This window comes from Ambystoma mexicanum, chromosome 4p, assembly GCF_040938575.1.
Source record: "Ambystoma mexicanum isolate Mex_15411 chromosome 4p, UKY_AmexF1_1, whole genome shotgun sequence".
NCBI lineage: Eukaryota > Metazoa > Chordata > Amphibia > Caudata > Ambystomatidae > Ambystoma > Ambystoma mexicanum.
The window spans coordinates 1,164,367,464-1,164,395,302 of NC_090927.1; the positions used below are offsets into that span (position 1 = coordinate 1,164,367,464).

A 27,839-nucleotide genomic window follows, 5' to 3' on the forward strand; every position below is an offset into this window, starting at 1 on the left:
AGCACGAGACCCAGGAAAACAGCTTTCACCACTTTTCATGCGCATCTGCACATTTCAAGGACCGCTGCCTTGCGGAATGTTAGCTTGGGTCCAGGATCCCTGCATCCTTGCACTGCCTAGACCAGGGCAGACATTACCTGAAGTTCACTGTATAAATCATGTGCAAGGCAGGACAATCCAGACTGTCATAGTCGAATATCAATGATTTCACCGAATCCACTTCACCTAAAGGAGAAATCATCGAATTTGTTTTTCTTCAATTGTTTTTATTATGCAGGGGAGACCCCGGCCAACCCCCCACATCCCCCTACCTTATCCGATCCCGTTACCCACCCCATATGTGTTTTTAAATTTACCTACTTACCTAACCAATTCAAAGAAAAAAAATGTTCGGTGATTTCTAAGTAGGTGAAATTGTATTAGGTGAAATCTACGGTATCGGTCAAAGTCTGCTGCATGCGTGGCGATGGATCAGAAACCAGTGAAATAGCTTAACCCGGCAGATGTGCAATTAATCTGTCTCTTTTATTAGAATTCACCCCCATCAAATGAGGTCCTTGGTTAATACCTCTCAAAATAGAGCCATGTCATATTTAACATTTGTTAGAGCCTTATGCACCCCCATAAGGCATGAATGCAAACAGTTGCCTCAACGTTAATACTACCAGCTGAGAGAGAAAAGTGAAGGGAGAAAGACACTAAAGTGTGTGTAAGAGACAGAAAGTGAAAATATGACCAAGAGAGAGAATGAGAGGGAGCAAGGGAGAGGAAAAGGAGAGAAATGGGAGAGGTAATGAGTAAGAGTGAGTGACAAAGATATAGAGGGGGAGAAGACCAAGGGAGATGGGGTTAAGAGGGAACCAATGAAGAAGAGAATGAAAGTAGGAGGAGAGGAAGTCGAGGGAAAGAGAGGGGACAGAAAGGTAGCAGACGAGAGAGAGAGACTGAGGGAGGAAGAGAAAAAAGGAGGAAATAGCGTAAGATCGACGTGTGACAGAGAGGGGGTGAGGGAGCACAAGATAGAGAAGATAGAAAATAAAGATGGACAGGTGAGGGGTAGAGAAAAAAAGACAGAGATAGATAGAATGTAGTCAAAGCAATAAAACTGAGCAAGAGAGAGCGACATGGGAAAAGGCGAGGGAGGACAAGTGCGAGAGAAACAAGATGTGTGAGTGGGTGGGAGCGAAACAGAGAGAAGACGTAAGCGTGAGAGGTGTATAAAGGTAGCGTGGAAGTAAGAGGAGAGCAGTAATTATGGAGAAAGGGTCAAATGGATGGAAGGAGTTAGAAAAATTGAAAAAGCACATGACGGAAAGCAAGGGAAGGAGGAACCAGAGCAGGGTGTGAGAAAACTGAAGGAGGGTTGGAATGAAGACACAGACAAATTGGGAGAGCGCATACCTATGTGCATTTTGAGAGTGGTCTCAAGACAATTCAAAGCACTTGGAGGCAGTTGTCCTCTAGAGTTGGTATAGCTTTAGAGGGAGAATAAGGTTGGATCATCTTCTATGATGTGCAGCTTCAATTAAATGTTGATCATTTAGTTGTGGACACTAATTGATAATACTGTAGCTTCAGCAAAGGTTTCAAACCTAACTTAACATATCTTTTCCACTTTTCTTTTTTACCTTGATTTTAGACAGCTTCTTCTGTATTGCGGGAGCATCTCCAGACGTATCAGACCAACGATTGAGCTCTTCCTTAGCAGAATGTAGCCAGTCTGTGAATTCTTGCACAGCATCCAGATAGAGAAGATGGTCCCTCACAATGTCCTCCACCTTTCTCATCTTTTCCTATTCATCAACAGAGAAATAATGCCATGGGCATTCTTAGATCTTTTCACAGTGTCATCACACAATATAGAATAATAAACATTTAAAAGGGCACTTCTATTTGCCCAAAAAGCAAGCTTGGCCAACATTTTTAAGGTTAGCCCAATTAGCAGCGATTGAATGGAATGAGAGGATCAATCTAAAACATTCTTAAAAATATAACAATTGAGCTTTCAACCCCACTGTTTAATCTAAGAATTGTTTGGAAGAAGAGGGGCAGTGGTCTAAGATTAAAAAAAGAAAAATGTAGTGGAACAATGTTCCCTCTGCCTGACCCCCTTTTCTGCCCACTACCACCCAATACTCACCATCACTACCACCCCGCCCTCCCAAATCAAACCACATGCCTGGGTCCTTTCTTTCCTTCACTCCAGCCGGCAACTGCTGTGTTTTACAACAGTTTAGCAAGACTGAAGAAAACACAGTGAAAGAAAATCACCACTATTAGTGTGCCATTGTCCCCCACACCATGTGGCTTGTTGCAGTCTCCCCTTCCATTCACCCACCATTTGCACGTCTTAAGGGACATGTCCATGACTCTAGCCCTACACACACACCCTTCCCATTACCTGCAAACAACACTGCCCCTATAGCAATTCATACGCAGATCGCTGCTGAGCTGGACTTTTTGGCTGCTTGGGAATGGATTTTATGTCCTAAGCAGTCTATTGAAAAAAACAACACCAATCCAGAACCTATGAGAGAGCGCAGTGAGACTGGCTTGTTTTCAGCAGTGTTCAAGTTCGAATCCCCAGTAGGGGAGGAGTTAAAAATAAATGTTTCCTTCCTGTTCACAAAGTAACTTAACGATGACGATTGCCGCCAAAAAGTAAGGGAACATTGTACCATTTAGTTCCCACCCACTTTGACCTCTGACGGGAGGAGGAAAGGAGAGGGAAGAACAGAGAAGTAGAGGAGAGGAAGAAAGAATGCTACAGAGGGGATGAGCAAGAAGTGAACTAAGGTGAAGATGGGCAGCAGAAGAAGAACAGTGGAGAAGGGAAAGGAAGGGGAGAGAGGATGAATGAAAGAATATTAAGGAGAGATTGGAGGAGAGGAGAAGGATAGAGACAGGAGAAAGAAGAGAGGAGGAAGAAAGAGGTGGCAAAGAATGAAGTGAGGTGGACGGAGGGATGATAGGACAACAAGAAATAATCCCCAGAAATTCAATTTAAAGGAAGTACATTGTTGCTGATCAGGCTTAAGGTCACTAGCAAAGACCTCAGAGGCCGCAAGATGAGGTTCCTAAACTACCACTAAACAAAGGGTCAAGGGCTAATTAGCCAGTAGGGTTGTACCATCTTTGCATTTGTTCAACCCTGCCAGAAGACCAAAAGGGCCAGATAGAGTACCTGGTAACAGAGTCCAGGTGAACACCCCCCAGATCTGGACAACCTCAGATATGGACGAGAAATATCTAACAAAAGCCAAGAAAGATGTGAGGGGCCATATAAATCACAGAGAATATGATTGACTGTTTGGTCGTGAAGAAAGGGAAGGACTAAGGACAGTTGTACTATTGGTGTGTACATAGTTTCCTAGGAAAGGCAAACATTGAAATGCTACTAACTTTGGAGAGTTGCAGGAAGCATTTGGCTGATATTTTGCAAACAAAAGGTTTGTCCCGCAAGTTTGCAGCAGAGAGGCTGAGGGGCTTATCAGAAATGCTAAAGCAGCAATTTTCCCCCAAAAATTCTATTGCTAATAACTTATTACTTGCTTTATGGATTTGAATGACATTTTTAAAACCAAAAGTTTATCCTGGGCACCCCCAAACTGGGAACAATACGTTAAAATATGTAAAAGTTATTTCTAAAACAAAACACAGTTTTCAGCCCACTCATTTTCCTTTTGGAGAAAAAGTGCAGTTTTTTAACAGTTGTAGCGTGAAAACCGCTTGACAGATTTGGACCAAATAAACAATTTGGGTACAAAGCCTTGACCTAATTTCCTTGATTGGTTTGGGGTCCAGTAGTTTTTAAATTATTAGACAGAGTACGGGATGCCCCAGGCTCCTTAAAACCTTTATATCGATCTTGGTACTTTGCAGCAGTGAGGCTGAGAGACGGCAATAACGTTTGACTTGCTGGAGCAGGTGCAAGTGAGGTTACTCCGATACACCAGAAGAATGTGTGCGACCCTCATAGTTGCAATGTGACAACATTGATTTGTTGTGATTGCTGATAGACCATTAGGTCAGTTTCTGAAAATAAACTAATACAAATATTTAAAAAAAACAAAAAAAGCCCTTTGACCTGCAGGATGGGTTTGGATGAAATGTTTTAAACAAAAGGTTTATAGTGGGCCCATCCTCCCCAAACTGGACATTTTGTTAACAATTCATTAAGAAATGAAAAAGCTATTAGAAAAACATAAAAACACAGTTTTCAGCCTAAACCCATTCATTTTTCTATGGCAAAAAAGTGCTGTTTTTTAACAGACGTAGCGTGAAAACCGATGGGCAGATTTGGACCAAACTTTGGAATGAACTCCTCCATGACATTATAGAGTCTAATAACGTTCTTGACATCAGAAAGAGACTCATCACTTTGTTTATGTAGTCACTCCGAGGGGAACACTGATCGTTTTGAACAACTGTGCTTAGATGGCCTGGCCATTGGCGCTATATAATTACCAATAGCAATAGCAATCACATTAGGTTAGAGGTCGGCAGTGGGAAAGGAAAGAAGACGCCATGTGAAGTTGGGGATTTGAGGGTGGGTTGGGGAGCCAGTTACAGGTAAACATTTTTCAGTTCATCAGGTGACTGCATGAATCTCACGAGATTATAACGGCAACACCACAAGACGCGCTCGGAAATAAATTTGCGTCACACAAAGCGATGAGAGATGGGGTAATGGCAGAGCGTTAATGAGAGAAAAAGCAATTGAGTGGAATGAGGGGACCAGGAAAAAAGAAGGGGGCCACCTGTACCTGTGAGGATGTGGAAGATTATTTAATTTAGAGCAATTTTTCCTGTTATTGTCGGAATTGGCAAACCACCACTCTACCGCATCAATTTCTGTTATTGTAAATTACTACTGTAAAATTATCATGGCAATAAGGAGTTCGAAAAAAAAAGGTTTAACATCTGAAATGCCTACATCTGCAGGAGAGGGGACACTTGGCGTTTGGTAACAAATTAATGGTGTCACATGGCAGTGGCTATGGCTAGTGGGCCCAAAAGAAGGATATTGATGCAACACGTACAGAGAACACGGCTGAAGGCAAAGCTAGTGAGGCCTCAAGAAACTATGCAACATGTTTGACCATGGCTAGTGGACCCAACAGAAACTATTTTCACAACATGTACTGTGTCCACGACAGAAGGCCATGACTAGTGGGCCTGAGGAAACTAAGCTATAGAAAAACCCTTGAAATTCAATGAAAAACATTTGTTAAGAGAGAGTTAAGGTGATCAGATTTAATGCAGCAAAACCCCTGACCCATTTCAATCAAGTCCAGCTCGGAGAAGTAAATGCGACACATGATCCAAACAGTGCTCGGGGTTAATGGGCTAATGGCCAGGGAGGAAAAAAGCAGTTGAGGAGAGTTGGGGGACAATGGAAAGAGGAGGGGGCCCTTGGTGAGTGCCTGTGAGGACAGGGAAGAGTTTTGGATTTTTCAAGTGTTATCGGGGGTAATACATGGGGGAATCCCACAGGCATAGGTAGTTCAATGCCGCTGTATGTGTAGTTTGTTGCCATTATCGGAGGAATCCCACCGGAATGGGGAGAGAGATAAAAAAAAAGTAATTTTACACCAGCAGTAATCACATCTCCTAGGCAGCGGAAACTGGGTCTCTATGCCAAAGGTCATGGCAAGTGGGCCCCAATGAAACCTATTGGTGCAACATGTACAGTGTCCACGCCTTTGCCCAGAAGCCGCACCCCTCCTGCGCCCCACAATATGCACAGTGTCTAAAAAGGACCCAAGAATGGTGGGTTAGGACTTTGGGCAGCTAGGTGTTATGAGAGGTGAACATTTTGATTAAGAGAAATAGCTACCCAGGATATATAAACAGAGACCCTCATTTCTCATTACTTAGTATTACTTAATATTCAGGGTTGCAGACAGCTGCAACCTGCAGAGTGCCAACTGCTTAAGCTAAAATTGTCCTCCATTCAAGAATGGGTGCCAGGTGGAAGAGGTCTGTGCGGTGAGCGAGTTTGGAAGGTGGTATATGAGGTGTGCTGTGTTATGTTTCTATGGTGATGGACATAAGTAGTAGGATAAGTTAGGGAAAGAAGTGGTTAAATGGATTCTTGACGTGAGAGGAGAGTTATGGGGATGCCATTTTTGGCAGTAGCAGTGGGGAAATCAGTGATTGATCTTGGTTAAGGTTCAAATATGTCCATTGGGAGAACAAAGGTATCAGTGGGTTGAAATGTAATGGGTCTGTGGATGTTGATTGTTATGTGGATGGGACAGGGGTAAAGTTGATGGAAAGGTGATGTCATGTAGAATGGATCTGGTAATATGTAGATGTTCTGGTGTTGTAGATATTGCTTGCGGTATGGACAGTGATGCTGCAATGGCTTGGGATGCTAGTTTTGCTGAGCCAAGGCATTCATTTTCTAATGCTGACGTCGCTTCACTAGCGGCTCCTTCCATGAGCACCCGGCACGCTGTTGGATGTGAAGAGTATCCTGCATCAGGTACCTCTGCAGGAGTCCTTGGGATCTCTCAGCTTCGAGAATTTTAGGGATTTTTTGGGAACTCACTGACCATTTGCTTCAGTGGATCATAATAGTACTGGTAAATTAAAGGGCTTACATTGCTGCATGGGCTGGTCTGCCTGGTGCAGAAAAGGACAATTAATCAATTATATACATCCTTAAAAGAGGGAACTGATTTTCATTTCCATTTTTTTCAAGTGAGCTTGATTTTTATGACAATATCTTTTGCTCGTCCATCTTGGCAGACCATGTTCCAGTTCCAGGTACATTCGCAGTTCAGCAGTCAACCGTAATCAGACTCATGAGGTGCTTTTGACCTTTATTTAAGGGGTTCTGCCCAAATACGTCCCTTTTTACTAAGAGGTCATCAGGAATATGTGCCCCATTCGGCTTTCCAAGATCCTCATATTTGACCACAATGGCTATTTCCTGGGTTGTGTTGCTGCGGGACACGGTTCCTTTGTAGGCGATCAATAGAGCTAACACTCAGTCAGTCAATCATGATGTCAGCTCAAGTTATTAATATAGCCTTAGAGAGATTCCGGAGAGAAGAAATAAGGATTATAAGTGAAGGTCATTCATGCATTTGCATCGTTCGGGGAAGAGGAAAAGAAAAGTGGGAACGTCTCCAAAATAGAAAACTAGAAATGCCTTTTAATGAACAAACTGGCACTATGTGACACTGCTGTGTTGTGCTATTCTCTGCAATATCTGTGTTTTAATATGTACCTCTTGGATATATTACCTGTAGTTGATATTGTAATTTTGTATACTATTTAGAAACATTGCTTTGCAATAAATCTCATGTCAGACAAAGGGCTTTTTTTCTCCTGTCTTTTTCCCTGTCTAGACTTGGGAGTCCTTGTTGTGTGTGTGGTCCTCCTTGAATTACCTAGAGAAATACAAGATATTAGACCCCAGAGTGCTGGAGAATTTTCAATCAGCTTGTGCAGGCCTCCTATGCACACTACGCCTATACCACAGCCAGCAGGACCAAGAAAATCCTGGGGCTGGCGGAGATCGTTATTTATGTGTTCAGAGCTCATTACATTGCAGGTGTGGCTTCATGTTAGGCAATCACTGGTGGAATGAGGGCGGAGGAGGTTTTCATGAGGGGTAATTCGGCTTGGGTCTCCCTTTGTTCTAGGTTTTAGATTAGACTGGTGGATAAGATGACTAAAACCCAGACATGGGGTGAAAGTGAAGGACTTTAAAATGTACATTGTTCATGTGTCAGAGGGGTGGATTAAAATGTTTCCACCTGTATGATGATCCTGCCTGTTTGGACAGGTGGTCGAGGATAGGATTCTCCTCGGGTAAAATGGATGAGTGGTGCACGTTCAGTATGGGTGTGGGTGAGGTGCAGCTTGAATAGACTGAGGAAATACACAGACAGCACCATGCATTAGACTAGTGCGAGTGGTGTGCTGCTAGGTGGCAGTGTCATGCGCAACAGACAGAAGCAAAGACAGAGCAGTAGGCCAGCTTGAGAGATGCAGCCAACTAAACCATTATAGATTGGAATATGGGGCAAGAGTTGACTGTAACCGCGACTTTAGTAGGGAGGTCAGGTTGTGAGCTCTGCTTGAACTTCCTTCAGTCAGGGATTGGCCAACTGCACCTATGCATCACATCTGGCATGAATGACTCCACTACTGAATTCTGACTCCAACTTCATGACACTGAGACTTCAGTATTGAAATCGGGTCTAATGAACTTGGAGCAACAGGTCAGAGTTGAAAGGGATGTTGTAAAAAACCTAATTATTGGTGATTGTTATGGTCTTCATTGAGCTGCTCCATAGCCCAGAGCACTGACTCTGCAGCATTTAGATAGGGTTAGAGCTTGGGTGGGACTCAAAGGTAATATCCATCCACATTCAGTTACAGACTGTGTATTGTGATTATGATGAAACACTTAAATGGTGTTATCTGGAATGTGGGGCTTGACAAAGGCCAGTATACATTTAGGAAACTTAAGTGCAACCCTGAAACAGTGTTCTAGCAGCTAAGAGGAGGGGCAAACGCTTTGAATAGGGTGTTTGGAGGGGAGTAGAGCGAGTAATGGCTGGGGAAAAGCTAGTAGTCCTTAGGGGAGCATAGGGAGGGAATGTGTGTACACTTTAACCATAAAAGTAAGAAAGGAAGTTTTAAATGAAGCAACAAAAATCCATTGTAATTTGAACTAATTAAGAGCTAGATGAGCCGCCTGCGGGGTAGAGAGGGATAGATCGCATTCATGTTTCTTTGTGTTTTGCAGGGAGTTCCCGGATTGCCATCCTTGATCATGAAGATTCCGCAAGTTAAGTAGTGGAGGGAGTGCGGATAGACCTGGCTGCAGCCATGAGCAAGGCAGTGCCAAGATATATAGTTCTTCCTGGTGATGGGGGAAGCTGATTGAGCACTCTGGGTTAGGCTATCCAAGCTCAGAAGCCGCCAATGGGGAGGCCCATTCTCCTGTTACACTCAGCAGATAGCAAAGCATGGGAAAATAGTGTATTTCATCTTTCTGCCACATTCACTGTTGTGAGCTATGTGCGGTGGTCTTGTGGAGGGGTTCAAGTCATCAAGGGGCTTTTAAGGTAAGACTCGACATTGCCTGTCAACAAAGGCATCGTAGGTGCAGGGCCGGGGTCCCAAAGGAATGGTGTGGCTGTCCTCTCTTGAGAAGATGGGGAAGTCCAGGAAGGTGGCAGGGAGCTGGACAAGTAGTTGAATATGATTTTAAAGATCGCCTTTAGTGCACTGCTTATCGTGTTTACATTTTGTCTTCCTCTTTCACATAAAGAATTGTCAAAATAAATCTTTACTCTGATTCTATAATCTCTGTAGTACAGTGCCTGGCTTGTGATGCACTAAGCTAAACTGATGACACCATCTTCCAAATAGCATCAAACAAAAGACAGCATGGTCTGGCTTTCCCACATTAGAGACATTTGCAACTTTTCTGGACACACATTTTTTTTTAGACAGAGTGAGAAGAAATTGAATTGCCATTGCTCACTCTAGAAGAAAGCAATCAATCCCTGACAGCCCAATATAGAAACATAGGCCTAGCGTGTAAACAAAGGTATCCAAAGGCCTTAGTAGCATGAACAATTACCTTGACCACAGTTGTGATGTCATTAAACTGCGTTTTCAGTTCACCTTGGGCCTCCTCTTTGAAAGAGTCATCCTCTGTCTTTTCGTACAGCTCCTTGGATTTCTCAGTTAGCCGGAGCAATGAGTTGGTGTGATCCTCTATGTCTGATAAGATAGCTTGGAAGTGATCCAACTGGGAAAACTTCTCTTTCAATCCTGCTTGCAGCTGCAAAGGCTGTTCCACTTTCTGATCCACCGACTCCAGCCACTGCTCCAGCTGGCTCTTCCTCTCAATGTGATCCTCCCACTGGCTAATCACAGACTGCAGCGCGCTTGAATTATAAAGGGAAATGCAAGCTTGTTGATGAAACAAGACAATAGGCTACTTTTGAAACCAATTTTGCAGATTAAAAATATACATTCTTTCATCTTCAAACATTTGCATGCTAAATAACGGTAACACACACCATATTATATGAAGCTATGCCTACTCCCAGCACTCCATATAACAGCAGTATTTTACTTATTATTAGGCCTTGTGAACTTTCTTTCACGAACGTTGAATCACCAGAATTTCAGGTGAGTTGACCAGCTCAAACCTCAGACAAACATTTCAAAAGGTTCTTCTGAAGTTTTATTACAGGGCTTAAAGAAGGAGACATGGCTGGGCCTCCTTTTCAGTCTCAGGCAGCTTTCAGAGAAGCAGAAGTTGGTGCTGGAGTAAAAAAAGGGTTAATAAACGGGTGTGCATTTATAGTAATTGAGTAGGAAGTACAGAGAGGTTGTGAACGACAATGGAAAGTTAGATTTAGGGTTGTTATTTGTGTACACAGTGCAGTATAAAATATTCAGTGATTTGGGGTGGGCAAACAAAACAAGTGCCATCATCCAATATGTGGGGAGGCGAATGATACACCAGTCAGTGTCGTCTTTTGACGCGAGTGGACGAGACACGCGCGATGAGATGACACCTGGGAGGATAATGGGGAAGAATTGTGAATCCCTCAGGGTAGCTTTTAGGAGGGACAAACTCACCTAATTTGGTCAGAAGGGTGCAACAGAGATTCAAGGTAGCAGGTGACACAGCGGTCAGTGCCTGACTATTGATGCAGTTGGATAAGACACGTGCCACTGGGTTGCCCCAAGGATGACGACGGGGAGGAAACAGGAATCCCTGAGGGCAGCTTGTGGGAGTGACACGCTTCTCTATCTTTGCTGGGAAGGAGCGGCAGAGATATGGGGATGCGGGTGACACACCAGTTAGGGAGTGCACAACACATTTGGAACAACCTATCAGCACCCAAACAAGCCTAAGGTGGGGGAGTTGTGCTGATTGTAGCCTTTACCCTCCTGCAGAAGCACTTGCTGTGTGCACTGGGGAGGTGAGAATTGCATGTGGTCAATTGAATGTATGATCCAGCACATACACCCCTGTACACCAGCAGTGTATAGGAGTAATCCCCCACTGCATTTAAACCAGTGTTGTGGAAGCATCTCAGCATGGCCAAAACGATCACAAGTCGCACGACAGACATTGCTTGCTTGATGCTAACCTGGATATAAAGATAGCAATAGATCTCTTTCCCTACTATTTTGTGGAAAAACTGGCATATAGTGGATTATGGGAAAAGATGACCATAGTGTGCAGTAGCACCTGGAGAGTTCCATACGTCTCCTGCAGATGCTATTCAGTGGCTGGGTTCCACATCTTCCTGAGAGTGACACGCTGCTATCTGCAGTATCTCTATCTGACAGCCCAGTCCGCAGTCCCTTCTCTTCCTTGCACTGGACCTCAAGGAAATTCTGGAACTCTTTTCTCAAACATCCTCGAACACAGTGTGTGTATAAATGAAGTGAATGTGTGAATAAATAAATATTAGTGCGGCGCACAGTATGGTCTTGGCAAAATGCTCCTGTTTGGGAGGTGTATAGTTGAACGCTTTGGATGGTAGGGTTTTAGAGGTTTCTGATGGGAAGGGGGGTTTAAACACCCTGGATGGCGTAATAGTGTGCTTTGAAGGAGTTGGCAAGACTACAGGATCTGACTCCTTCAAACCTCTGGAAGGCACACCAGGTAGCAACTAGACCCACCCTTTCCCTTGCTGCTCTCCCACTCGCATAACATCATGAGTTCAGTCAACTCACCATAGCACCCACCAGCCGCAGGTTCTTGGATTCCCGCTCACAGCAGAGCCACCCACTAACATGTTCAGGTTCCCTCTCATGGCACAGACACCCATTAAGGTTCCCAAGCCCTTTCACAAAGTGCAATCGCCCGCTAACATTCTCATGCTCTCCCACAGAGCATTTCCTAAAGTTCTACGGGTCTCCTAGAGACTGCTGCCACTCTTCCTGCGAGGCCAGTCCCTCCACCAAGATCACCTAATTTCATTCTCTCTGCAAAACGCCCTACATGGGGGAAATATGGTGAGCTCCTTGTGCCTCCTACGCTTCAGCTCAAGCTTTCTCCAGCTCCCCTGACTAACAGACAGCCCACAATAAAGTCTGTAGGTGCCTTCATACCTCAGGGTGTAGTTCAGGGGGTTTTGCCAAAAACAGGTGCTGCTGGTAGCATACCACCGCCAAGGTCTTTTTGGGGCTGTACCCGCAACAAGGGCCTGCACCTGGCAACTGTCTCTGGTCTTCCCACAGGTAGGTCCACCACCTGCTGCAGCAAATCCACAGGCTGGTTCTACTTCTGCCTCCTCCTGATGGATATCATCCTCAGCAGCACCCTTACCTTGCTGGGTGGAGACCACTTCCCCCTCAATGAGCCCCCCCCCACACCAGCCCCAGACAGGAGCTGTTCCATATTTTCCAGTGCTTGCTGTGGCCGACCACTGTACTATATGAGGAAAGAGCCATCCTGCTCCCCCACTGGCCCTGCTTCAGTGGAACATCCACTAGAGGCCCTGCCTCTCTAGTCTCTATGGGGGCATACACAAGAAGCAAACACCAGAGATCCCAACAGCCACGGTGATATTTAGCAGTGTAATAAATAAGCATATTAAGTTGTTTTAGGACATGGTTATAGGTATCTGTAAACAGTTGAATACTTCTGACTAGCAGAGTACACTTGTGATTCGAAGGGTACCACTAGCTTTGACCAACGAGAGAGGCGGAGAAGTTTAAAACTTGATGTTGTTCTCTTGATGCGCTTTTTATGTGTAATAGTATTCAGTGTATTAGGTCTTGCACAGCACATGACACTTTAATGACCCTTTGTAATTGCTATCTGATTGATTTTTATGTATTTTTAATATTGTGTGTTTAATTAACATTGTGAATTTACTGATAATGAATTTATAGTTTGCTACTTGACAGAGGCTTTCTACAAATCTAAATGACTGCACGCTTATTTTGACTTATGATTTGGTCTGAGGTCTAAAGAAACGGTATAAAGTTGTTGGGATCTCTGGTTCTTGCTATTGGTGGTTCAGTTCAGGGAATGGTCCCAAAGTCCTTAATTTCTCTGCGCCTTCCTTTGGTTGTTACGGCATACACAAGAATCCTTGCTTCCTGTGCCTCTATAGGGATTAGATTAGATTAGATTAGGGATTTATAATGCGCATATCCCTTTGGAACCAAGCAATAAACTGCATTTAGGCGCAGATGCTTAAATTCTTTGCTCACATCAGGACACAGTCACAGGACCCATCAATCACTGGAACAGGCATGTTTTACGTTTTTTCCAAAAGGGGATTATAGATGATGTTTTCCGCAGTTCTGCTGGAAGTGCCCAAGAGAGGCATTTAGACAGAGGGACAGCCAGCAAGTCCCCCCCCCCCCGAGTAGCACAGAGCACGCTATGAGCCTCCCCTGCCTCTGTTGGTATGTCCACAAGAGATCCTGATATCCCTGCACAATCCCATGACCACGGGGAGCCCGAGAGCCCCAAATGGGAAATCAGCTGTAGGCTGAAAAACTACGCGGCATGTAAACACAACCGAGTTGTGTTTCTGCCTGCTGTGGCTTTCACTTTGGGTCTCCGGTTTCACAAAATGGATGCGCCCATGTGCTTGCTTTTGCGAATTTTGAGCTTGAATAGCTCAACATTTTACATAGGAAGTTTTAAAAAAGAGAATGCTAGTATTTTTTTTTTTTATTTTGCCTATCTATTTTTTAAATAAAATGTATTACTAGACCATACCTTTAAATGACAGACCACCAGATCAGCAAGTGTGGAGATTTGACGACAACAACAACAAACACACAGGGGGAAATTGGGAAAGGGTAAAGATTGGTTTTATTGTTTTGTGAGTTTTCGGATGTGTTGAGGGGCAGGAAACTCTTTTGGGCCTTAAAAACTTAAAAGGGGACATAAAAGGAAAAATCACAAGAGGAAACAGCAAGGTTTTTTAATATAGGGAAAACTAACAATACACTACCAACACACTGAAAAAAACACTAAACCAGAGGCCACAAACATTTGCTACAAAAACATATTAAAGACTAAGAAACTAGATAAATAAACACCAAACAGCTCCAATTCCTCATACCTTCTCAAAACCTGTTCCAAACCTCCAAAACCCTCCAAGTGTGAACCAACCCTGTTTACTCCTTCCCTCAAAGGTGGCAAAATTCACAAAGGAACAGGGGGTGAATTTGGCCTTATGTGTCATGCTGTTAGTCTTTTATCACATATCACCTCCATAGTGGTTTTAAAGTGGTATTAAAGTACTGAGCCTTGTCTGTGTAGAGGAGGGAAATTGGGACCCTGCACTGGCAGTCCGACGATGGTCTGTGGTGTAAATTAAAACTTAAGAGTTAGTAACAATGGTTGTTTTGATGAATGGATCTTTTTTAGTGTTTTGACCAAAAGAAAATGCAATCAAAAGAATGACGAAAGTGTCCCTTATTGGCCAGGCGAACCTTAATAGGAGCTGTTACCAATGTGGTGTTCATAAGTGTGGAACCCATTTAGACCATAGTAACTACAGATTACTAGCAATACTAGATACTAGCAGTTCAACATTTGCCACGATTTTACTATTGGTCATGGAGAAACAGTAGCTGAAGCCCCAGGAGCTTGGGTTCAGGAAGGGGTGCTCTACTATACCGGCCATATGGGCCCTTCGCTTGCTGTCCACTGATGCTTTGAGTGGTATTTATTTATTGTTTATCTATATAGTGCTTATACACAGGTGAAATGCTTCAAAGCGCTTCAAGGCAGGATCGTAACAAGAGAATACAGTAATCGTTCTTAGGCCTTGAAGATTCTGTATGATCAAGTTTACCGACAGAGCACTTTATCCATGCTTCGTGGAATACATGGCAGCATTTGATTGTTTAAATCGTCCCACCTTGTGGGCTAAACTGGAGGGATGGGTTATCAACAAGTATTTGTTATATTTTATACAGTGCTTGAAGTGTGTGGGAACGGATGGGAGCAGAGTACCATGTCTCTATGTAGTGCTTATACACAGGTGAAGTACTTCAAAGCGCTTTAAGGCAGGATGGGAACAAGGGAATACAGTAATCATTCTTAGGCCTTGAAGATTCTGAATGATTATGTTTACTGACAGAGCACTTGATCTATGCTTCGTGGATTAGGCCCTGTGTGACATGTTCAGCTCAATTTGTGTTTGTTAGCCACGTTGCAGTCTGGGCCTCATAGACCCATGCAAATAAACGGGAAAAGTGCCAGGATGTAGCAGCGGCTTAAATGCATTTATAGGAACGTTCCCCGCTATTTGGTAAGTAGTCTGGGAATCACATGACAAAACGTCCTCTTTGCTCTGTCTCGGGAGGATAGCTCAGGGGCAACGTGCTTGCCTTGGAAGCATGGAGCACCACAAGTTCGATCCCCGGGTCCGGGCTTAGAAACCTCTGTGTATTAAGCGCGTTATAAATAACCTATCATATCATATCCTGGCACCTCCAAAATGAGATTTAATGATGATGATGATTATATGTTATTAATATAGCGCTTTCGCCTATGTGCTTTACATAGAACATATTTGCATACAATATCACCCAACCCAAGTAGATGTGCTCTTTGCACGTGGCAGGAGCTTGTCTCTGCCGGGAGCCATGATTTGGGAATGAGCTTCAGAGTGCCCTTAGATTAGCACCTACATTTGAAAAAGGCCTCAAAGCGATGTTGTTTCATTCACGTCTTGATCATTAATCTGCTGGAAATTGATTTAATAGTGTGTTTCGCCCTCTGCTTGAGCGATCTAGAGCCTTACGGTTTTGACCCCTAAAGAAATACTTTTAACGTAACATTGCATAGCATAACATAACACAGCGTGTTGAAAAAGCTTGAACGGTCTGAATGTCGCCCTGAGATGTTTTTCCATTCTCAGGCTCGGGGCAGCCATTCTTGAATGTGGAAAAAATCTAGAGCTTCTGCCTGATCAGGAGCATGACCTGAAGATGGCGAGGAAGTCCAGTCCGGTGTATGTTGGGGCGCTGCTCAGTTGCAAAACATTAAAGTGGAAGGTGATGAAGAGTACATTGGACTTGTATTCTTTTAAAGCCCCTTGCCTTGTAGGGAAAGGCAACAAATAATTAGGTGAGGGCTGGCAACCCTGCATCGAGGCGTTAAGAGATGGTAGCGATTAACTCTGTCCAAACTGTACCCCACAGATCAGTAAGGCAAGGGACTCAGATGGAGAAATGCTAGGGGAGAGACCACAAAGCCTTCTAAATTAGCAAAGCCGAACCAAACAGTAAGCGAAAGAACGTTATCAAAGGATCAATGTAGGGGAGCGACCACAAAGCCTTCTAAATTAGCAAAGCCGAACCAAACATTAAGCGAAAGAACGTTATCAAAGGATCAATGTAGGGGAGCGACCACAAAGCCTTCTAAATTAGCAAAGCCGAACCAAACAGTAAGCGAAAGAACGTTATCAAAGGATCAATGTAGGAGAGCGACCACAAAGCCTTCTAAATTAGCAAAGCCGAACCAAACATTAAGCGAAAGAACGTTATCAAAGGATCAATGTAGGGGAGCGACCACAAAGCCTTCTAAATTAGCAAAGCCGAACCAGGCCGTAAGAGAAAGAACGTTATCAAAGGATCAATGTACGGGAGCGATCACAAAGCCTTCTAAATTAGCAAATCCGAACCAGGCAGTCAGAGAAAGAACGTTATCAAAGGATCAATGTAGGGGAGCGACGACAAGGCCTTCTAAATTAGCAAAGCCGAACCCTACAGTAAGTGGAAGAATGTTATCAAAGGATCAATATAGGGAAGCGACACAAAGCCTTCTAAATTAGCAAAGCCGAACCAGGCGGTAAGTGAAAGAACGTTATGAAAGGATCAATGTAGGGGAACAACCACAAAGCCTTCTAAATTAGCAAAGCGGAACCAAACAGAAAGCAAAAGAACGTTATCAAAGGATCAATGTAGGGGAGCGACCACAAAGCCTTCTAAATTAGCAAAGTCGAACCAGGCGGTAAGAGAAAGACCGTTATCAAAGGATCAATGTGTCGCTATGACCAAGAGAGAGCCTTGTGGCCAGTGGCGAATCCTATTCAGTGAAAGAAGGAATCATTGGCACTCTGCCCACGGGTTACTTAGTGGTTTGAAGTCTTACTACGGAAACGTTTATCTTTTTAGCGCCATTGATTGCTAGAGGCCCAGGGACCCTGGGCATCGATGCATGCCCTGAACCTAGAAGCAGAAACATACTGCTGAGCACCGTCTGCAAAGTTTCAGTCACTAGAGCACAGCAAATGCTGACCCCACTACTATAAACTGCGGTGTCCCCCAAGGTTCCTGTACAGCCCATACCCTCTATAACCTCTTCACTAAACCCCTTTTCGACTTACTTGACTCCATCGGCGTGGCATATACCAACTATGCAGATGACACTCAAGTACTCATACCCTTAAGTAGACTCTACCACCAAGGCGCCAATTACCTCAACAATAGCTATGCTACAATCCAAGCATGGATGGCAATCAATGGCCTCTGTCTCAATGGAGAGAAGAGAGAAATCCTCATTCTTGTGCAAAAAAACATTATAACGAAACTTGGCCCCCAATATGCCAACTTCAACATAGACAACTCAACCATACCTGTATCATCCTCCGTCAAGACCCTAGGTGTTCACATTGACGCCAACCTATCAATGAACAAACAAGTCAGCGCCATAGCCTCTGCATCAGCATTCAGCACCAAACTCATCAATGCCATCAAACCCTACTTATCCGCCCCCAACCGTATGGCCATAGCTCGAGCAACTATAGGCGCTAAACTTGACTACTGGAAAGCTCTCCTAGCTGGCACCTCCGCCAAAAACATCCACAGACTGCAAACCACACAAAACAATGCCCTCAGAGCCGCCATAAGCATCCCCAGAAGGGACCATATATCTCATGCCAGACGCGCAGCACAGTGGCTTCAGGTCAAAGACCGAATTACGCTGAAAATCCTTACCATCACACACAGATGCATCAACAACACTGCTCCCACATACCTATCTGAAGCAATATCAAGGACCACCTCCACCCGCCCCACCAGAGCTCAGTACACCAAACAGCTACACATACCACGCAACAAGAGAGCTACTGCTGGAGGCCTAGGTTTCTCATATATTGCACCACAGCTCTGGAACTCTCTCCCTGCCACCCTTAGAGCTGAAACATCCATCTATGCCTTCCACAACAACCTCAAGTCCACATTCCTCAACTAGCTCCACGACTGCCTCCTCTACCCATGCCATGTATATTGTAGTATTGTATATAATAATTGGAATTCAATCAGAAATGTAATATAACCTTATTGTGACTTTGTATATATAGTGCTCATGACTTTGTAACTAAGCCCGTACTGTAACAAGTGCCACAATGTCTTCGGGCTGATGTGCGCTATATAAATGTTAATAAAACAAACAAAACAAACAAGAGACACCCAGAACCCCCATAGCATGGTCACACACAATAGGGTGGAGTCATCAGGCACGCAGATGGTGAAAAGTGTATCTGGATTTGATGACAGCGATGGGGGACAGACATGAGTATAGGATTGCTTTCTGTAAAAAATACCCACCCATATTCCCACCATGACCTGGGGAATTGAGGAAGAGTTCAACAATCCTGTGGCACTATAGACTGACCCACGAGATGGGGACAGTGACAAAGAGGATGAAAACAGACAGAAATCAGTGCAACAATTACGTCTGTGAGGATATAGTCACCCTTGAAATCAAATCATTTAACCATTGTCTGGTAAGGATATGTTTGTTTAAATCATGCTACAGAATGTATGCAGTAATCGCTCATTGATGGTGAAAACATGGCTCAGGTACAAGTAAAGAATGTTATGGCAGGTGAAATTCAGAACAAGCAAATGGCATTGCAATTGGGCAATGCTACATTGGATGTCTCATTCTAATTTTGGTGGAGGAATAGTTTGGGCGGCGGGCACTGGGTCTGTGTTAATTTCCAAAAGAAGCACAACACAGCAGGCAGTGTTGGTGTGTGTGTGTAGCGGGGGGATGGGTAGCAGTCCTATGTATGACCATTCTAGCTCATTATATAGTGCCAGGAGAATCAGTGTGAATAAAGAAAACGGCTACCATTTTGTTGGCACATTCATCTCAATTCTGGCGATTCACTGCATGTAACTTTGAAAAGTATGGCAGTCCAAGCAGGTCCTGGTGCTTTTCACTGCTGCATGCCGGGATTCCACAGTGATCTCTGCCATGCACACATAGTGGGAACATAGTGGGAACAGCAATGGCAGCTGCCATGGCAATCATGGCGCTGTCATTGCGCCTGGAATTCCTAAGGGCTAGGCCTGCTTTTTGCTAGTGGAAGAAAAGCGGTAACAGTCTGCAGGAATCAAGTCCCTCCATGGCGAATTAAGATACTAACTAACCCCAACAGACATGGCCCAGGATTCCCTGCTTGACGCGAGAATCAATTAATGAAACTCCGTTTTGAAGTTCTCACGCTGTGTTCCTTTCACTAAGCAAGAAATCCTTTAGAGCGTATCAGATGCAGAGTGGTTTTGTTCCACGCACTCCTCGTTTAGAATGAGGTGGAGAAAGGCAGGTGAAGAAGGGGTACGTTTGGAGAAGTTTGCATGTGGTTGGTGAAAGGAAGTTACAAGGGTTGTAACCCATCAGCGACTGCCAATAAAAGTAGTGGTCTAAAATGTAAAAAACAAAAACACTACAAAAGGTGTTAAACAGCAATTGTCGCTTTGAAACCGATATTTTGCCAACAAAGCAAAGCAATCAATTCAATTATTGTACTCGGTCCTTTATTCTTTGTTAAGTGGTGTCTTTATTGATTTTGATATTTTATTCATATCGCGCTCGTACACAAGTGCTTCAGAGTGCGACAAGGCAACAAAACAAAACAACGATCTTACCAGGTCGAGTGACATTGAGAACGCGCATGTACATGGTAGCGGGGGAAAAAAGGGAAAGTGCATGAAAGGGGGGAGAAGTGGAAAGTGCGGAGCAAAGGAAAACAGATAAATAATAAATAAATAAATAATGACAAGCAACAAGCAGTGTAAGTGCAGCCAGCAGGTGGCAAGTGCTAGGTTTAAGGCAACAGAAAAGGGTGAGTCTGGTAAGTGCAGAAGGAAAAAGTGGGGTACTGTATGGTTACAGATAAAGGCCCCAGTGCAAGGGATTGCCAGGAGGCAGTGCGGGTGGGTGGCAAGGTGAACAGGTACCTGGGCCCGGAAATCAGAAGGTAGGCTAGGTGCACAGTGCCAAGAGAGAGCAGATCAGCAGGGGTCTAATCTCCCCAGTATCATAGGAGACCCAATTGCACAGCTAGAGCTCACCTGTGGCTTTTGGCTGAGGTCTGAATGACGCTGGCCCACACGTCTTTGAGTGTTTGTAGCTGCGTCTGAATCACCTTCTGCCCTTCTTGATTGCTGCTCCTCAGCGCCTGCTCGCCTTTTCCAATGGCCAAATTCAACTTCACTTCCCCTTCACCTTTCATCAAAAGGAGTTCCTATTGGGTTAAAGAGTAAAGTGTCACAGACAAAACTGAACACCTCATGATGAACTCACATTTCTTTAACAATGAGAACAGCAGCATTGTTCTTCTTATATCGCAGGCAAGCACACTCTTAGTTAGCAGAGACCAGAGGCATTGCTAGGGGTGTGGGGGGCACAGAGGCTATAGCCCCGGGTCTTTTAGGTTTTAGTCCCGGATAGGAGCTCAGGGGCTGCAACCAAAAGGCTATCCAGCCCCGAGTCCTGACAGTCCCGACATTAGCATAGCCCCGGATCTTTTCCAGACCTAGTAGCACCCCTGGCAGAGACACAAGACACTAGTTGTCCCTTGAATTCTAAATAAACCGAATACACGTTTTCGCCAAAGGGTGCAGCTGTCCCGACACGAGCACCCTAAAGACCCTCCTGCATCAGATGATGAACCATCAGATCCAGGTTGACCAACATTTCCAGGACAGACTACACCAAATAAGAACAGGCACACAACACCAATTGTTCTCTATGGGATATTACAACCCTACCAACAAAGAGAGGATTTAGGGGCCTTCTTTATACATTTCAAAAGATTGGCAATGCCCTTTAATTGGGAAGAAGGGGTAAACACATGTTAAGTGGCCCATTATTAAAAGGCAACCTACAGGCCTCCTATCAACCCATTAATCCACAGGGACCCACTCCATTCTCCGAAATAAAAAGGGCTCTGCTGGAGCACGGTGAGGGCATGGAAATGGGGAAGAGTTTGGCAGAGTGAAGGCAAGACTGCGGGTGCCCACACCACAATATTCTCATAGGAGGTGAGCCCTGCAGCAAGTTCGTAAGATCAACAGGCGGAAAAGATTGCAGTCCCCTAGCCCCAACAGATCAGCCCAATAGCAGCAGCAGGGAGTTCACCAGAGGTGGCTGAAGGCAATTTGAGAGGCTGTGGGAGCCAGCTGATGTGATGAAGTGGAGCCTGAAAAAAACCCAGATACATAACTCAACATAACACAGACAATCCACACTACAATGGTAAGGGGTCGAGCACCCGTGGTGTAGTTGTAATTCCTGCGTAAGTGATAAGGTAGGACGCTGGGGAGATGGAATGGAATGGTGGGGTGCCCAAAGGCTGGGGTGATGCACGGCGGCCCTCAGGGTCAATGTACCCAGGAGGTGTGAGAGGAAGAAGGTGGAAGTGGGCCACAGCAGTGACAAGGCACAGGAGGTGAATGAGCTGGAGGGAGTCGCTGAGTGGCTACAGACACCAAGCGAGGACAGAGACATTGAAGGGAGACCTGTTAGGTAAGGCCTTATGCATAGAGGTTGGAGCCACAAAGAGAGACATCCAGGCGATCTTTGAGGAGATCAGGGGGATAAGGGCAGATGTTGTAGCAAAAATAGCAAAACTGTCCTGTAAGGTGGAGGTCATGGAGGAGTGGGTCTGGAAACGACTCAATCCTCTATGGAGATCCTGGAAACTCAATTGGATATGAGGATATCAGAAGTGGAAAGGCAGTAGGCCGAGCTGCACCTCAAGATTGATGACATTGGGAATTGGGAGGGATGCAACAACTTGAGATTTTTGGCATACAAGAGAAAGACGGAGAATCCCCGGAAAGCATAGAAAAGATGATTTAGGATATTCTTGAATTAGTCTTCAAGGACAAGGCTAGTCCTTGTGTTGTTATCGATAGGGCCCATAGGGCAGGCAGAGGCCAAACGGGCCCATGCTCTCTGTTGGTCAGGTTCATTACTACTCCGGCAAGGCTCGGATCCTTGACAAGGCTAGAAGTATGGGGTCTTTCGACTATATAGAGTCAAAGGTGGCAATATACCAGGATTTCATTTCTTACACCTTGATGGTTCAAAATAAGTGTGCTCCCCTCACTCAATGGTTGCGAGACAATGGTGCAAGGTATAGGAGGGGATACCCATTCTCCCTGGATTTTGAATGGTAAGAGATGAAATAGCAGTTGGTCACCGAGGATGACATTCAGAGGGTTACAGCGGAACTGATCGGGGAGGCGAGGAGTCGAGAGAGACCCCATGGGAAGCAGGCAAAAGGACAGCACTAGAGAGATTGGTAGCATTGATCGCTGCAGGATTTAGGGCGCACAGAAAATTCAGAGGCTCAAAATGCCCTCACTGAGAAAGCAGATCACTTGACTGGGGTGATGCACGGCGGCCCTCAGGGTCAATGTTTCTGCTTTCTCGTCAGGACTGGGTAGTCTTGGTGGGAGCGTTTAGAGAAGAGGAGTTTGAGGGAGGGGTCTGTGTGAGGAGTGGTTGGGGGTTCTGGGAAGTGTTGATCAGCTTGGCTTCAGGTGGAACTCAGTAGTGTGGGATTGGCTTCAGGGGTTCTAGTGTTGGGTTTGTAAGGGGCTTGGAGAAGAAGGGTGAGGTTGGCTAAATTGCGCATTGTAGTGGTGACAATATATTGATAAGGTAGGGATGGGGGGGGTTCCTGGCAGTTCGTTCCCATTGAATGGGTGGGGATGGAAGAGGCCAAACACCTTATGGTATGGATGGGCTAGCTGGTCATAATCACAACCAAGGGGTGCAGGGAATCAGTGAAGAGTTACGCAATAGGCAATTTGATCAGTGTGTTTGTTTTTTGTCTTTCCCCTCCCTGATATTTCTGCATACTTTTGCCCTGGATGTTGGTCACTGTTTTTGTAAGAGGTTCTGGCAGGTTGGAAGGTTGTACCAGAATGGAGGGCACTGCAAGAAGTAATACAAGATTGAAATGGTAGAGGAGCAGATTTTTTTAAAAAATGGGTTCGCTAAATGCGAGAGGCTTGAATCCACCCTTCAAAACGTCTTTGGTGAAGAGGGAGTTCAGAAACCTGAAACTGGATGTATTTGTGTCCAGGAAACCCATTTTGTGAAGGGGGAGGAGCAGCTTCATAACGGTGGTCGTATTTCTAATGTTTATGTGTCTTCAGGGGCAGAGAGACAATGCTGGGTGGCCATACTGGGGGCTACCTGTAGATTTAGGGTGGATGAAACAGAGTGGGACAGGGAGGGATGATTGATCTTTTTGAAGGGCCTTTTTCAGGGAATTAAGTATAAAGTCCCAGCTTACCTGCCGGGACTACCTGAGGTTGAAGTTGAGGGCCCCACTAACCCTGCTAGAACTGTCCAACCTGAGTGTATTACTACACTGCAGGATAGACACCCCTGACGGGGAAAGGGAAATGGGACAAAACAAAAAACTTCCACATCTCTGAGGTTGGTGTCATGCGCCGCCTCCGCACCTGGCGTCTTTGGCCCCGCTGCCGCTTAGGGACTTCCTGATTCCCGTCACGCTGACGCTACGTTCTCTCTATGCGGTCTAGTCTTCTCCGCCGTAGCGCTATTTAACCACTCCTCTCCCTGAGCACAGCGCGTTGCAACCTTCCACGGTCAGCTGCTTTTCCTCGCTGCCGCGGTCTTGCTACACGCTGTTTACCTTTTGCTCCTCGAGCATTCTTACTCTTACTCTTTCCGTCCTTATTACCGGTCCTACTCCGGTCCCAGTCTTTCGTTTCCTCTCTACCTCCATTCCTTAGTTCCAGCTCTTTGCCTTTACTTTGTTTTCTTTACCTTTTGGCGTTTTTCGCTGCATTATAATTCCACCTGGTTCCGGTTGCTGCCTTCTCCCATCATTCATCTGCATACACGTCCAGCGGCCATCAGGATACTTACCGGTCCAAGGGGTTTTTTGCCTACTCTGGCTTTTTTCCCCCTTCCCGTCTCTCCCGGGAGGGGGACACGGTCAGGGCGCATTTACACGCTCTCACTGTGGCTTCCTCTTGTGGGAGACACTCTCAATCTCGAAAAAAAGGAAAAGGATTATACGGCGCATCGAGCACTCAGTCCAGCTGAAGAGGATTTCGACTCCACAGGTGAGGAGGTTGAAGAGAGAAAGAAGGGTATTACACCAGTGGTAGAATCGGAAGCTGACAGTTTGCAACGCCTACAAACACCAATCATGGCTACTCCTGAGCAAGTGCAGGAACTAATCGCTGCGGTACAAAGCCTTTCTCTAGAAATGCAGAATATGAAAACTGAAAACAATCTGTTAAAACAAATGGTGGCAGTAAGGGAGCCCCCCAACACAGACCTGCCCCCTATGCCTTTGTCTTCAGGGAAGTATGATGGTTCCCCCAAGACCCTAAAAGAATTTCTTGACGCTTGCAGGGTGTATTTTTCCTTCAGAACCCGCACCTACGCCTCAGATCATGCCAAGGTTGGATTCCTGGTGTCTAATATGACAGGGAACGCTCTAGCTTGGGCCACCCCTCTAGTCACCGGAAATGACCCTGTCCTTCAGAATTTCGATGCATTCATTGCTTTTGTTAAACAAACCTTTGAGAGACCCGAAGTCTCAATGGCAGCTGTTGAAGACTTGATGGACATTCGTCAAGGACAGTTTGATGTGCTGTCTTATATCTCCTCATTTAAGAGATTGGCCATGGAGACGGGTTGGTCTGAACAGTCTCAATTTATTTTGTTCCGCAGAGGTCTTCGAGAAGAATTAAAAGATGAAATGGCTCACTTTCCTCGGCCTACTTCCCTGCAGGATCTTATGACGGCCGCCCTTCAGATGGAGTTCAGGATGCAAGAAAGGCGTCAAGAAAGAAGAAAAGCACGTACCTCCTTTTCAAGGACCTCCTCACCTCCTTCGGCAGCGCCCAAACCTCACGATGAGCCCATGCAAATCGGCACTACTCGCCGTTCTTTAACACCTGAAGAAAGAAGGAGGAGAAGGGAACAGGGCCTATGTGCCTACTGTGCCTCTGATCGCCACACGGTGCATAATTGTTCTGAACTAACCAAGAAACCGGCGGAAAACGCAAACCCTCGAACCTAGTGGGGACGGGTTATCGAGGGCAATCTTCCAGTCCCTACGTTACTATGTCTATTGATTCCTCGAACCCTTCTGAAGATTCCCGCCTGATGGTTATAACGGTCCAGGTTACTATCAATGGCAGCCCCGTAGAGACGCTGGCTCTCTTGGATTGCGGTGCCGCAGGAAACTTCGCTGACACCCTTTGGGTAGACAAAGTGGGTGCTTCACGGATAGACCGCAGCCACGGTCAGAAAGTAGAAGGAGTAGACGGCACACCTTTGAGTTCAGGACTCATTGTTCAGACAACCGAACCCCTTCCTCTGACTATATTTCAACATTCAGAAGTCATTACTTTTGACATCATTCGAGCAGCCCATTTTCCTCTTATCTTGGGGATTACCTGGTTGCGACAACATAATCCCCATGTCGACTGGAAGTCTAACACTTTGCAGTTTAATTCCAGCTATTGCCAGACACACTGCTTTAAAGAAGCACATTACCAGGAGGTAAAGATATCTCCCACTGTTCTCCCCACGAGTATAGGGGTGCTTTCCATTGACTCGGTATTGGAAGAATACCCTATGGTGTTTGCTGAATCCGCTCCAATGGCATTACCACCTCACAGACCGGAGGACTGCTCTATCGAGCTAATACCTAATGCCCTGGTCCCATTTGGACGAATGTTTGCTTTATCCAAGACTGAAAAGGACGCTTTACGAAAATATCTGGATGACAACTTGTGCAACGGTCTCATCAGACCCTCTAAATCCCCGGCGGGTGCTCCCTTGTTTTTTATTCCAAAGAGGGATTCTAAGGACCTCAGGCCATGCATCGATTACAGGGGACTCAATAAAGTCACTTGTAAGGATAGATATCCCATGCCCCTCATTCCTGACATTTTGGAATCTGTACAGGGAGCAACAGTCTTCTCTAAATTGGATCTGCGCAATGCATATCATTTACTCAGAGTGAGTCCAGGAGATGAATGGAAGACGGCTTTCAGGACACCATTCGGCCTATACGAATACTACGTTATGCCTTTCGGACTGGTCAATGCTCCCGCTATATTCCAAAGGTTCATAGACCGAATATTCTCTGATTTATTGTTTATTTCAGTTGTGGTTTACCTTGACGACATACTTGTTTTTTCACAGTCTATGTCAGAACATCTACTACATCTCACTGAGGTCCTGGAGCGCCTTAAAAAACATCATTTATTGGCCAAACGTGAAAAGTGTGTTTTTGGGGTATCCTCGATCCCTTACTTAGGGTTTATCCTCTCACCACAAGGAGTACAAATGGATCAAAAGAAGGTTGAGGCCATTCTCCAATGGCAGGCTCCTTCCTCAGTCAAAGAAGTTCAGAGATTCCTGGGCCTGGCTAATTTTTATAGGCGTTTCGTGCCAGGTTTTTCCAACACTGTCCTACCAATTACCAATTTGTTAAAGAAGACATCTGTGCCTTTCATTTGGAGCCCACAGGCTGAAGAAAGCTTTCAACTCTTGAAGAAGAGCTTCTGCAGCGCTCCCATCCTATGCCAGCCAGACCAAAGCAAACCTTTTATTGTTGAGACAGATGCCTCTGCCGCAGCAATAGGAGCAGTTCTACTACAAGAGCATGACAACGCGGAACACCCAATAGCATATCTATCAAAAACTCTCACTCCGAGTCAACGGAATTATTCAGTAATAGAACGTGAACTACTAGCCATGAAAAAAGCCTGTGAAGTCTGGAGACACCTCTTACAGGGGTGCAACCACCCTTTTGTAATCCGGACCGACCATAAGAATTTACAAGTTTTACAGTCAATGGATTGCATCAATTCCAGACAAGCCCGGTGGGCGCATTTTTTCTCACAATATGACTTTACCATCACATATATTCCTGGAAGCCAAAACACTTTGGCAGATGCTCTGTCCAGAAAGGCTTTCTCCTCCCATGTTGCCTCATCCTGCCCGGAAAAGTTGTTTCCCAGGAACCGCATTGTTGCCACTATCTCTTCCCTGTTTCAACGGATAAAAGAAGCTGTCTCCTTACATCCAGAACCTCGCGACATGATCCAAAAGGATGGTTTGTTCCTGAAGAAACAGAGGATCTGGATACCATCCAAACCTCTTCAAAAAGACATAATGTCCTGGTGCCATGATCACAAGACAGCAGGCCATAGGGGACAAACCAGCACCTTGGACTTGATTAGTAGAGCTTTTTATTGGCCTAATATGTCTAAAGATGTTAAACATTATGTCAAGTCCTGCAGAGTCTGCTGTCAGAGTAAAAACAACACAAAGAAACCCATAGGTCTGCTACAACAAGATGCCATCCCGGAACGTCCGTGGAGTCATATATCTACAGATTTCATTGTGGACTTACCTTTGTCCCACGGATGTACATGCATAATGGTGTCCATCGACTCTCTCACCAAGATGGCTCATTTTTCTCCACTCCCTGGTATACCAACTGCCGATGGTATGGCATTAGTGTTCATTAAAGATGTGTTTCGACTCC

At 45.1% G+C, this 27,839-nt stretch overlaps 1 protein-coding gene across 17 annotated transcripts in view; it reads right to left on the minus strand.

The window, feature by feature from the left end:
* The window catches only part of SYNE1 (spectrin repeat containing nuclear envelope protein 1), a 1,651,720-nt gene that overhangs the window by 838,837 nt on the left and 785,044 nt on the right, over nt 1–27,839 (minus strand). For all 17 annotated transcript variants that reach the window (XM_069606781.1, XM_069606782.1, XM_069606785.1 and 14 more), the window contains 3 exons: nt 20,347–20,519; nt 9,614–9,923; nt 1,629–1,793 (listed from right to left, as the gene is read on the minus strand). In XM_069606781.1, the coding sequence (XP_069462882.1) occupies nt 1,629–1,793; nt 9,614–9,923; nt 20,347–20,519 (648 nt within the window). The remainder of the gene's footprint in view (nt 1–1,628; nt 1,794–9,613; nt 9,924–20,346; nt 20,520–27,839) is intronic.